The sequence below is a fragment of the Astatotilapia calliptera genome, chromosome 7 (assembly GCF_964374335.1).
Source record: "Astatotilapia calliptera chromosome 7, fAstCal68.1, whole genome shotgun sequence".
NCBI classification, from domain to species: domain Eukaryota; kingdom Metazoa; phylum Chordata; class Actinopteri; order Cichliformes; family Cichlidae; genus Astatotilapia; species Astatotilapia calliptera.
The window spans coordinates 135,042-148,189 of NC_137428.1; the positions used below are offsets into that span (position 1 = coordinate 135,042).

Below are 13,148 nucleotides of genomic sequence, written 5' to 3' on the forward strand. Positions count from 1 at the left end.
ATTTGTCCTCTTCGTGTTCTGAACCTTAATCGTCTTTGTTTATTGTATTTAGGGAGCAGATGGAGAACACTGATGTGAAGAAGATCATTCAGGATATTTATGAAGCAGACAAAGCTCAGGCCAAAGCTAACAACCTCTTAGAGAGAGCGAGCAGAAACAAAGATGAGACCAAAGACAGGATCCAAGATGTAAAACATCCAAAATATTTCACATATGACCTCTGAGACGTTTGTTCAGCCTGATGCTGATGTGCTCGTGTTTGTTTTCTGTTTCAGGCTGAAGACACACTGGACAACATCGAGGCGAGGCTCATGATTCAGACCAAAGACCTGCAGAAAGAGATTGAAGCTATGAAGGACAAAACTGAAGAGAACAGAGAGACAGCGAGAGAAGCCAGAGAGGTGGCAGAGAGTGCTTTAAACATGACCACTGATGCAGAGACGGTAAAAACACCAACAGACACATTTATATGTGTTTGAGGCTTTAAGATAAGAAAAATCTATGTAAAACTTTGCACACAACTTTGAGTCTCTGTTTTTAGTTTCAAGTCTCAGATGAAAATCAGAACACTGTTTCTGCCCAACAGGAGCTCAGTGATGTCACTAAGCAGTTTGAGGTTTTAAAGCAAAATCAACAGAATCAGGAGGTCAAGGGTCAAGCTGCTGGTCGACTGAAGAACATCATGATGGAAGCTGAGGACATGAAGAGACAAGTGGAGGACAAACTCCAGCAGATACAAGGTCAGAGCGCTGACCTGCTGGTGTGTTTGAGGCGTGATAGGTGTGACCTTCAGATAAACTCTGAGGCACTGAAATGTCATTTCTGTCGTCACTGGACAAAGTAAAATCCCTGTCCCCATCACAGCTTTGCTTCTGTGTTTAACTATTGTATGTTTCCGGTCATGTATCTCCACTCCCACTTCTATATATAGATGCATAAATACAATAATGTTTATTTCGTAAATATAACTGAAATAACAAGAAAAAAGAAAAACCTTAACATCAAGTTTCGTGATTATCTCTATGTCTACACAATGTGTATGCTAGAAAATGAGTAGGATAAAGTTTGCACCTTTTCTGTACCTACCCCCTCATTTCAAATTCCAGTATTTACAAATCAGTATTCAGACTTCGATATTATATAATCCATACATGTTTAACTGTATACAAGTCTACTCATATACAACACACACATAATTTAAGCTAATTTAACCAAAACAACAAACTACAATTTTACATAAACTAAGCACCCGATGGTTAACACCCACTAAATCTCAAACTAAATCAAGTGGCTTTATTGTCATTCCAACTTTGTGCTGTGGTACAGTACACAGTGAAACGAATTCCTCCATATGGTGCTACATATAACAGACAATAAGCGCAAGACTACATAAGGTGCAATGTGCAAAAATTATTAAGAGTAATGCTAATAATAATAATGATACATTTTATTTCTAGGTGCCTTTAAGGCCCTCTAGGTCACCTTACAATAGTACAATAACAGTAACAACAATACAACATATTAAAATATAGTAAAACTAAATAAAAACACAAGTTAAATGAGAAAAAAAACAAGCATGAAAGTATAAAAGCTAAGAATGGTAAAAATGCACTAAGACAGAGTCATAATGAAGGGAATGCAGTTCTGAATAGATGGTTTTAAAATACAATTTAAAAGTGAAGAAACAGTTTGTGGTCTGGAGATCTGGTGGAAGTACATCCATAGTCTACCAAAGGCTCTGAGTCCCATCAGGCGGGCAAGGTGGAACAGACAGAAGGGAAGCTGAAAAAGAGCCGAGTGTACGAGGGGGTGAGTATAGGGCTTTGGAACTGATGTAACGGCACAATGTATTGTGGGTGCACGGCGCCACATTTGAAGGGCACGTATCAAAACAAACTGTGTTGGAAGGACGATTGCTACCAACCATGCTTTAAAAACAGCTCAAGAGAAAAAGGACGGTATAGAGACAGGTTGCGTCTGGATGCAAAGAGATTGCTCCAAAGCCCTATTGAAGGACAAGATCAGATAAATATGGAGGAGCGAGGTTATGAAGCACTTTGAAAGTATGAAGCAGGATCTTGAAATTGGCACAGAGGTGAACTGGAAACCAATGGAGCTGTTTAAAAACAGCTGTTATATGTTCAGTGCATCTATTTCTGGATACAATACGAGCAGCTGTAATTTTGAACTAAGTGCAATTCATGGAGGGATTTATGAGGTAGACCACAGAGAAGAGAATTACAGTAATCTAAAAGAGATGTGACAAGAGCATTGACAAATATGGCGGTACTGTTTGGAGTGAGTGAGGGACGAAGGCGGTTAATAATATGAAGATGAAAATAGGAAGACTGAGTGATATTATTTAAATGTAAAAAATTGAAAAAAAAAACAAAGACAGTGCAACACCAGACAGAAGGATACAGGCACAAGACAGTGCAGACACAACGGTGTTAAAGAAACATGCAAAAGACTATGGTTTCTCGTTTGGCTCTTGGCGAAGGCGGTCGCACTTTTCTCCTCTCCTCTCTCTCTTATCTTCCCTGCTTAGCTCTTATGTCCTTGTCTAGTCTCGTGTTTTTTGTATTACTTTCCCTGGAACAGTCTCTCACAGTCTGTTCTGTGAGAGACTGTTAATGCCCTACATGCCCCCCTGGCAACACTTTACTAGACCCGCCCCTGCACAGTTACCAGCTGTCAGCTGCTTAGAAAAGCATCCTGGTGTTATTTGTCTCTCAGAAACAGTTCATAACTTCAACTCATCCATGTCACCTAAAAGGTAAACCTGTTTCTCCATCACAGCTCTGATGATCCAGTAAGGACATCTCCTGGTTTCATCTTCATGTTTCCCTCTCACCACATATCCAAACCGACATCATGACCAGCAGCTTTACAGCTGTGGCTCCAGCAAACATCAGCTGTGTCATGGTACTAGGCCATGAGGCCCAGGGTTTAAGTTCTAATGCATATTTTTGTATCCACATGTGTAGTTTAACGCATCTAGTTGTTTTCTAGTTTGCAGTTTAGTCCTTGGTTTCTTAGTCCCTTTTGTCATCTCTCCCTGGTCCGTGTGTCTACCTGTCATGTTTCATGTCTCTGGTTAGGTTAAATTCATGTTCTATCTCCATGTCTATGTCTCTGTGTTTCTTGTTTTATTTTGAAAGAGTATGGTGTTCTTTGTTCATTGTAGTTAGTGTTACTCTCCCCTGTATTGTCATTATGTTTCCTTCTAGTCAGCTGTGTTCTCATGTGTCTCCACTTCTCCTGATCACCTCATGTGTGTATTTAAGTCCTCAGTCTTTGTTCATCGCCGCATCGTCTGTTCAACTTCCCCCATGTTACGCCAGGTTTCAGGACTCTGTGCTGGTCATGTCCATGTTACTTACGTATATACGTTTCATAGTTCCTTGTTGTTCCAGCACAGAGACCTGTTCACAGTTGCCTCCGTCATGTGCATCATTGTCACCCTGTCTTAGCCTTCCCTGCTGTCTGAGTTAAGTGTCAGTTCTTAGTTTTCCCAGTTCAGCTTCTAGTTTAGTTTTGTCTCAGTGCTTTCTGTTGTTTGCCACGTTAATCAGCCCAAATAAAGGCACTGTCTCTTCGTCTGTGTCTGCACCTGGAACCTCAAGCTGATATTATTAAATACATTCTAACAACAGCTGATCAAGCTCAAACGTGCTGCTGATGTTTAGCGCGACATCCACTGGTGTCCTCTTTCTGGCGCAAAGTGGGAGATAAACAAACGAGAGAAAAAAGCTGATCAGCTGATCATTAATCAGTTTCATGATTGAAGTAGCAACAGGAGAGGGAGAGGAGAGAATGAGAGAAGAAGAATAACTCCAGCTTTGTCTCTTTTTCCATTCTAGCTGAAGTCCGGGACAAACTGTTCCATTTCACCTTAATACAAACGCGTAATATTTTCTCTGAATACGGGACCGCCTTTTTACGGGACGGTTGGCAACTCTACTAACCTTTTGAACAAAATAAAGTTCACTATCAGTAACATCACAGCACCCACCCAGCTGTATAGAAACTCCGTCATGCTAGCTAGTACGCAGTACGAGTTATTGCAACTGACTGTAAAAAGTCAGCACAACAAAAATAAACTCCACCTAAACTTGGTTTATATCTGACCCAGATAGACTGCAGGTCATAACTTCTGAAGTTCAGTTCACCTGACACTCGGACCGGCGGCCGCCTCGGGTCTCTCCTCCTCCTCCTGTCTCATCTTTCCCTCATCCACCTGCTGGCCTCTGTGGCAGCTCCACGATAGCCACCACCAAACATTTAGAGTTATTTTTACACATCGGCCACCACCTTTCATTGTTTATACCGTTACAAAAAAAAGAAAAAAAAAATCATCGGCCCATAAAAACGAAAAATCACCATGCGTGCCCAGGGTTGCCACACCCTGATACATACACAGATAGATAGATAGATAGATAGATAGATAGATAGATAGATAGATAGATAGATAGATAGATAGATAGATAGATAGATAGATAGATAGATAGATAGATAGATATGAATTCAAATGAGTTTCTTTGTGTTTCTGCAGACATGGAGCAGAAGATCCAGCAGCTGCTTCACAGAAGAAACCAGAAAGCTGCTGAAGTGTCCGACCTGCTGGAGATGGCTGAGTCAATTCGACAGGAGATCTCCACTCAAGTATACACTGAGTGTACTGGATAAATATACTGTGATAAATACCAGTGAGTACTGCAAACAGCAGTGCTGCCCAGAATCAGCTGTAGCTGAATTTAATCAGAATCTTATTCACTGTTTTTTACCTTTTTTTTTACCTTTGTTTCAAGTTTTCAAACTTTTTAAAGTTTTTCTGATGAGGTTTTGAGTTGTTTTTAAATACAGTATGTTACAATACAACTGAAGACATGCCTTTAGAAATATGACGACAGAAAACTACACAGATGAACATTTTTCAATTATTTTGTAATAAACTCTTAATCAAATAGCTTCATGCCTTATATGACAGAAATGTCCAATTAAAACTTTATGGACAAAACAAATATTAAGACTTGTTATATTTATGTTTGGATTTGGTTTAAATCAGTAAATCTGACAGACACAAATGCCTGAGTGATGCAGGAGTCTCTCTCCATTATCTCTGGGGAAGTTGAGAACAATCCATTACCTTTCCTCTCCTACAGTTACTCGTTGATGTAGTCACCTATGTAAGATCAACTTTTTAGAGCACTGAACTCCTCCTGCTGTTCCTTTCTGATAATAACTGTAACACATTTCTCAACCATTCTGAGAAAAAAGGCGATTGACATGAAAGATGGTCCTCAGTAGTGTGAGTCATTTATTCCCTTTGCTCGAATTGCACTCAATGACTTAACTACAGTAATGAGTAAAATGAATTTTGTGTGATTGACCAAGAAAACTTACATAATGGGCTAAAAGGTTTGCCTGGTGTCTCCTGTTAGACTGGGTTTGTTTCTACTGGTGGGACCTCTCACACTGCATCTCTAACCTGTAGGATTCCACAAGGTTCAGTTCTGAGTCCATTATTTTCTTTCTGCTTTCTGCTTCCTTTAACCTCCTAAGACCCGAACTCTTCCACAACATGCATTTTTAATTTCTCTTTGATATTTGGGCATATTGGGGCCCGATGAATGTAAAAAAAAAAAGAATTACCGGATTTTTTTTACCTTATTTTTGTTTTTAAGAAAAATGAGAGCCACAAATGAGGATATTCATTTAAAATTTTGATAGAACAGTAGCAGTATAATGTCCTCGTAAGTGGATATCAGGCCCATGTAGAGCAAAATTGAGTATTTTGGTCTAAATAACCCAAAATGTGATGTCCACATATGTGGACAGCAAGTCCTAGGAGGTGGCATCATTCAATCTTTTAATAACATTTTTCATTATTTCTATGCTGATGACATTCAGCTGTACATGTTTTTTAAGCCTCATGAGCTGGATAGGCTGTCCACCCTAGTTCACTCCTTAACTCAGGTTACTGATTGGCTCTCTAGCAGTTACCTTGTTTTAACTGCCAGAAGGACTGAGACCATAATTATAGCCCTTGTAAACTAAATCCAACATCAGTCAGCTCCTTGCTTCTTTTTGTTTAACTACTAAATGTTGGTGTAACAATTGATTCTTCTCTGGGCTTCGACTCTCATGTAAAATCTTTGTCTCATTCTTATTTATTCCATTTAAGGAACATGTCTAACATTTCTTCTCTTCTTTGCATTCAGATTATTTTAATGCCCTGTTTACCAGCTTAAATAAATAATTTCTTTCAAAAAAAAATTATGTGGGCTTCATAGATAATTAAGATTTAATAAACCCCCCAAAACGTGACTATCCAGAGTTGGGTCCAGGACCCCAAGTTGTTTCTCTCCTACTGGTATCCCCCCACAGAACGCTAGACCCCTTAGAGAGTGTGTCTGCAAAAGACAAAAGACAAAAAACAAACCAAAACTTAACAAACCAAACACAACACAAAAATCACAAAGAAAGAACAATACAGCGTCCTCAACAGCACCAAAGAGTAAAACAGTACCATTAGGTCTCTCTCTTCCAAGTCTCTGTTAGTACGTGACTTAATAATCAATGATAATGATCAACAAATCGATTTACTCTGCCTTACAGAAACCTGCTTGCAGCAGGATGATTATGTTAGTTTAAATGAATCAACACCCCCGAGTCATTCTAACTACCAGAAACCTTGAAGCACAGGCCTGCTTCATGCCCTGGGGGACGGGGCTATGGCTCGCTACATCCCCTTGCAGACCATTACATGTGGAAACCATTTGAATACAAGCACGCTGATCCACACAGGTGTGCACACGGGTGTTCACTGCTCGTAGACTTAAATTACACCTTTCTTGGCTGCTACTTCAAAGCACATTGTGCGCTGTCTGTCCTGCGTGCTGCACAACAACATTGAATATTTAGTATTTACTGCTGTTTACACTTAGCTAGATTGATGCGATGGTGTTGTGTTTAGTATGTTGCTTTGTTTTTTTGTTTTGTTTTGTTTTGTTTTTTGCTTGTTTTCTCTTCTTCTCTCAACAGCTGATCCAGGAGATTTTTTATCTCCCCCCTTTCTCACTGTCCCTCTCCCCTTCTGTTTTTCTTTTCCTTCCTCTTTCTCTCTCCCTTTCCTATCCCTCACTCATGTCTGTCCCGTCTGTAACATCTGAAAATAAAATTTAATAAATAATAAAAACAAAGGTCGATCAAATGGACCAATACGGCAATGCCACGATGATCCATTTGGCAAAGTAAATCCATTGGGTCTCCTTGTTGGTCTTCAGACAACAATTCTGACGGCTAAAGAACCAAATGGGACAGGCGAAAAAAATAGTCCTTCAACCTGTCACACTCTCCCCCACTCAAATAAATGTCGTCCCGACATCATACCAACAAGATGCTTTTCAGTCTATATTCTCTTGTAGTCAGGACATTGTTACGAGTTCAAAATTGGGGATGGAGACAAGAGAAAAAACCACAATAACAACACTGGTCTGGCAGGGTTGAGTCAAACGATGATTTTAATGATCACACGCGTGGGAGATGGACAATGTATGCAGACAGCATCAGATCTCAAAATGGTGGAGCATTGATCAAACTCTTATAGCCTCTGGTGTCTCCACCTTATCATAAAAGCCTAAACATTCACATGCTTTCTCTCACACGGCGCCTAAGCTACGACCTTGGCTCCCCGTTTATCTGCTCCTGCTGAGATGGGGCAGAAAACTCCAGCATGTTCCGTTCTCTTCTAATCAGACAAATAAGGCGATGACTTTCTGCAAACAGTATTTCTTATAACATCATAAAACAATATCATTATTCCACAATAAATCAGCAGTCTAATGTAATGCAAATCAGTTTAACTAATGTAATAGTTATCAGCTTCTTCTAATTCAGGAGAATAATGCAAACTAAAACTACATAATAATTCACAATCTTTAATTAGGGGTCTAACATGGCATAAAATAATATTATAATCTAACAACATCAACAGTACGGTGAACCAATGTCCTCAATTCTGTGGGTTTAACACCTGTTTCACCACAGTCCATCACTGGTGACTGAAGACAAAGTCTATAACCAGTCCATGTGTGAGTCTTCACAAAGTCTATTGTCTATGGTTATAATCCACAGATGGGAAAAAGTTCATGTCTTTTTCTTGATGACAGTCTGTAAGTACAGTTCTCAAGTCATCAGTGAAAAAGTGTCAACTTACATTTGCTGGAGTCCATACAAACCAATGGGCTGGGTGCAGTATGACTGCACAGCTGGAAACCATGGAACCAGGCCCGGGTACACAGGAAGCAGTTGCGGTGCTGGCTGAACACTGTAGCAAGATGGGGTGCCCAGTTGGTCATACGTCATCCGTCTTGGCGGGTGTCTCTCTCGCTGTGGCCGCTGAGGTGTCTCCTCCTCAAGTCTCTCGAGTACAACAGGTGGAGGAGGGGCAGGTATGTCACCTGCAGTGGGCTCTGCCTCCTCACCAGTTGTCTCCACGACAGCTGGGTCAGGCGCCTCCAGATGGTCTCCAGCAAGAAGCTCTGGTGTTGGTGCAAGAGCAGGGACTGAAGCTGCGAGCTGAGACGTTGCTGTGAGAAGTTCTTGTTCTGATGGCTGGGACACAGGTTGAGGTGGTGCGTAATGACAGCGGTATTCATCAAAACTGCCCTCATCATCAGAGTCTGGCACAACAGCGACAGGTTTATCAGTCTTTTTCTGTTCATGTCTTGTACGATTATCTTTTTCAGGCACTTTTTCAAAAGGTAAGTGGTCACATGACATAAGCAAGTTTCTGTGAAGCACTCTAGAGCGCCCTCTGCCTCTCTCCGGTCTTACCTCATAGATAGGGAGGTCAGGCCCCATTTGTCTGGCTACTGTGTGAACAGTGTCCTCCCAATAGTCTCTCAGTTTCCCTGGGCCTCCTCTAGGTGTCAGGTTTTTGACCAGAACTCTCTCGCCAGGTTGTAACACAGAACTCCTTACTTTTGTGTCGTAGTGTCTTTTGCCCTTTTCAGCAGCTTTCTTTGCATTCTCATTTGCTATAGAGTATCCTTGTTCCATGCCCTTTCTCCATTTTTCAACGTAGTCTCTGTGGTCACTAAAATCTGTTTCTGAGTACAGTCCAAAGAGCATATCTACTGGTAGCCTTGGTGACCGTCCAAACAGTAGGTAAAATGGGGAGTAGCCAGTGACTTCACAATGTGTGCAATTATATGCATACATTAGCTTATTGATAGATTCCTTCCAGTTTGACTTTTGTGTTTCGGTTAGCGTTCTAAGCATTTGCAACAATGTCCTGTTCATACGTTCAACTTGACCATTCCCCATTGGGTGATAGGGTGTTGTCCTAGAACCGGCCTGACTTTGAGGTGGTGGCATAGGCTTGGGCAAAACGTGTGAAGTGGTCAGTTATCACTAGAATATATTCATAACCGCCTTTGCATTTTTCAAGATGGAGAAAGTCTATACACACCAGCTCAAAGGGCTGCGTAGTTACGATGTTTGTTAAAGGAGCTCTTGTTTCATGGCTGGGCTTTTTCTGCTTTACACAGGAACAAACGTTGGTCACATAATGCTCGATGTCTGCCTGCATGTGTGGCCAAAAGAAGAGTTCACGTATCAAAGACACTGTGGGATCAACACCTTGATGGCCCATATTATTGTGCAGCTCTTCACGTACAGTCTTTTTGAACTGATCTGGCAGGACTAGCTGTTTCCGGGCAGAAGTGAGTCTGTACAAGATGTCATTGTTATCTAGTCTTAACTTGCCCCACTCTCTGAACAAGAATTTTGTCTTAGGGTCAAATGTTCTTAGCTCTTTGGGCAGTGGTTTTGAATCTGTCTGTTTACACTGTAATACAGGGCTTATAACAGGATCAGACTTTTGCGCTTCATTAAGCTGTTCTTTTGGTATGGGTGTGAATGTTGCTTCTGCTGGCTCACCGTCTGCTGTGACTGACATTGCTGCAGCTGAGAGTGTCCATGCGGCAGGTGTGTCTTTCTGTACCTCAATGGCCTGGATAGCAGCTGCAATAGTGTCCGGTGGCACTTCCTCCGAGCAGTCTCTCATCAAGGTTTCGACATCAAGTGGCATTCTTGATAAAGCATCTGCATCACTGTTTTCCTTCCCTGGTTTGTACTTAATGGTGAAGTGAAAATCAGCGAGCTCAGCGACCCATCTTGATGTGGTGGCATTCAGTTTGGCTGTTGACAGAATGTACGTTAGCGGGTTGTTATCGCTGTAGACAGTAAATGTTGGGGCATAGTACAAATAGTCTCTGAATTTGTCAGTGATAGCCCACTTCAATGCTAAAAATTCTAGTTTTCCTGCATGGAAGTGGTAGTTTTTTTTCAGCCGCTGTTAGAGTACGGGAGCCATAAGCAATAACTCACAGCTTTCCATCTTGTCTCTGGTACAACACTGCGCCTAGCCCTTTGTGTGAGGCGTCTGTGTGAAATCTGGGAACCCCAGCACTGGTGGGTGGAGCAAACAGTGTCATGGTCTCCGTGCCTGCCCGGCCGGCCCCACAAGGCTACATTTGCTGGCCCTTTTGTGGTGTCTGAGTTCTCTGGGGTTTTGTCAGCTTTTAACAGTTCATACAAACAACCTGCTTTTCTGGAGAAGTCTTTTATGTATTGTCTGTAGTAGGAGAGAAGGCCTAACATTTTTCTGAGCTGACCAACATTTTGTGGTTTTATACCTTTGAGTGCTTTGACTGCTTCAAAGTCTGCAGGATCCACTTTACTGCCCTCTGCAGACACTATTCTGCCCAAATAGCGCACCTCAGACTTAAACATGTCGCACTTACTTGGCTTAAGCTTTATACCAAAGCCTCTCAATCTCTGGAGCTCTTTTCTCACGTCCTCCAAGTGATCTTTGAACGTTTTGCTGTAAACTAATGTGTCATCCAGATAGGGGATGCAGATGTTGTCGCGCAGCCCATCCAGGCACTCTTCCATACAGCGCTGAAATGCTGCAGGGGCATTCATAAGTCCAAAGGGGATGCGAATCCACTCATATAATCCCCAGGGGGTCACAAAAGCAGTGAGTGGACGACTTTCTTCTGACATGAACCCCTGGTGGTACGCTTTCCCCTGATCTAAAAGCGAAAACCAGGAGTTTCCACCCAAACTGTCCATAATATCCTGGACGCGTGGGATGGGCTGGCGATCAGGATGGGTTTTCCGATTCAGGTCTCTGTAGTCTATGCACAGTCTTAAAGTACCATCTTTTTTTCTAACACAAACAACTGGTGAGGAGTATGACGAGTCTGACTTCCTGACCCAGCCTTGTGCTATTAAATCATGCAGGTAACTTTTCATCTCTTGGTAGAGCGGCCGTGGCACAGACAGGTATGTGCGTTTGACTGGTTCGTAGTCTTTGGTCATCTGGTCATTTTCAGTTTTTCAAAAGACTGGCATTCCTCTCTGAGCATCTGTTTCGCTAATACTCTATGCTCTTCACCCAGGTGGCTAAGATCTACAGGTGGGTCCCACTCTTCACTAGCGCTACACTGGGCTTGTGTATTTGTCTGGTTAACAGTAGCTACAGATGTGGCTTTTTCAAACACCTGAGCAGGTAAAACAGCTGTAATAGTCTGAACCGAGCCAACTAATGTACGGCCTGGTATGACAATTTCACGGTCAGTTGGGTTAGAGACACCTAGTGTTATGACGGGTAAAGTACCCTTCTTAACTTTAACCAAAGTGTCAAAAAACTCAAGATCGTCTGGCCACTGGGGGTTTAAGTCTGGCTCAAATATCATGACCATGTCTTGTTTAAATGGCCCTGCTGCTATACGACCCTCAACATGCATGTGGCTTTTTTTAGGTACAGTAATACAGTCTTTCTTTGTCATCACTTTGTACTCGTCAACTGCATCCGCACTAACAGCCTGTATAAAAGCTTTCACCTTGTGTCTTTTGAGGCTGGGAAATGCTTTTCTCACTGTGCTGTACAGTTTAGCTTGGTCAGTCTTATTCACAATGTATTCAATTACAACAAACACTGTAGCAAGATGGGGTGCCCAGTTGGTCATACGTCATCCGTCTTGGCAAAAAAACGATCTGTCAGCGTCTCATTCACCCAGCGGTGCAGAAAGAGTTAAATTAAGTTCTCTACTGCAGTCCTACCTCGTGTGACAATTATGGCCAATGTGATTGGCTGAGCCTTTCAGGGAGCTCTGTTTAGTTTTAGCAGCGGCAAGCCTGCGCTGCGAGGAGGAGAGGAGGACGGCAGCAACAAGGAAGAGCCTGGATATAAAAAAGTATTTTGGAAACTAACTGCACAACAAGCAGCACTATTAGTTCTCTCAGTCTCAGAGCAGCGTTTCTAATTTTGATTGAAGCTGTCGGAGAAAACAGCAGCCTCGAGCAGCCAGGATATTAGTTTACAGAGGCTGTTAGAATTATATGTCTAACGTCAAAATGTTAGTGACACAATAATTTCATCCTAATGGCACTGACATATTCATAGGGTTCATTTTTGAGACAATATATCATGAGGTAGTCATGATTTTGCAAATATCCACCTTGTAGTGCAGTTTGCACAACTTGTTTTAAAAATGCACTCAGCCTACAAACATTACTGACGAGTCAGGATCTGCACAAAGTGACAGAAACACTGAAGCAGCTGCACATTTTATTCTTATTGTCATGTTTGTCCTGTTTGTCAGGTGATAGAGAGTAATGGTGACACAAGATCACAGGTGAAACTGGAGGATGACCTGGTGGTTCGTGACTGTATTTGAAGCACATGTGTGGCTGCATGTATGTGGAGTGTCTCACTGTTATTCATCAGGTGACAGAGGCAGCTCTGCCATGTTGTAGCTGAGAGGTGAAGAGCCGAGGTCGCAGGTGACTGATGATTCGGTGCTGTAGATTAACTAGTATTTATTATCATGACAGTTGTTAGGCTGCTGATGTAAACTGATTCATTAGTGTATGTTTGACAAAGAATCTGAATTGACACGTTTCACTTTTTATATGGCACGAATCCATGTGTTATTTTATCAGGTGGCAGAGGGGAGGAGCCAGGGCCAAAGGTGAGGCAAAGCAAGCACATAATAATACTTTTAATCTGAGGATAAAACGCAGGTACTGAGGCTGAAAGAAGCTTCAGTGCTCTCAGAAGACTAAAAACA

The 13,148-nt window shown here is 41.9% G+C and overlaps 1 protein-coding gene across 2 annotated transcripts in view; it reads left to right on the top strand.

Moving 5' to 3' along the window:
* Window positions 1-5,295, top strand: part of lamb4 (laminin, beta 4) — a 90,424-nt gene extending 85,129 nt beyond the window's left edge. For both annotated transcript variants that reach the window (XM_080304022.1, XM_026172277.2), the window contains 4 exons: window positions 53-188; window positions 276-443; window positions 587-740; window positions 4,556-5,295. In XM_080304022.1, the coding sequence (XP_080160148.1) occupies window positions 53-188; window positions 276-443; window positions 587-740; window positions 4,556-4,689 (592 nt within the window). In that variant the 3' untranslated portion in view covers window positions 4,690-5,295. The remainder of the gene's footprint in view (window positions 1-52; window positions 189-275; window positions 444-586; window positions 741-4,555) is intronic.
* The last annotated feature ends 7,853 nt before the right edge of the window (window positions 5,296-13,148 follow it).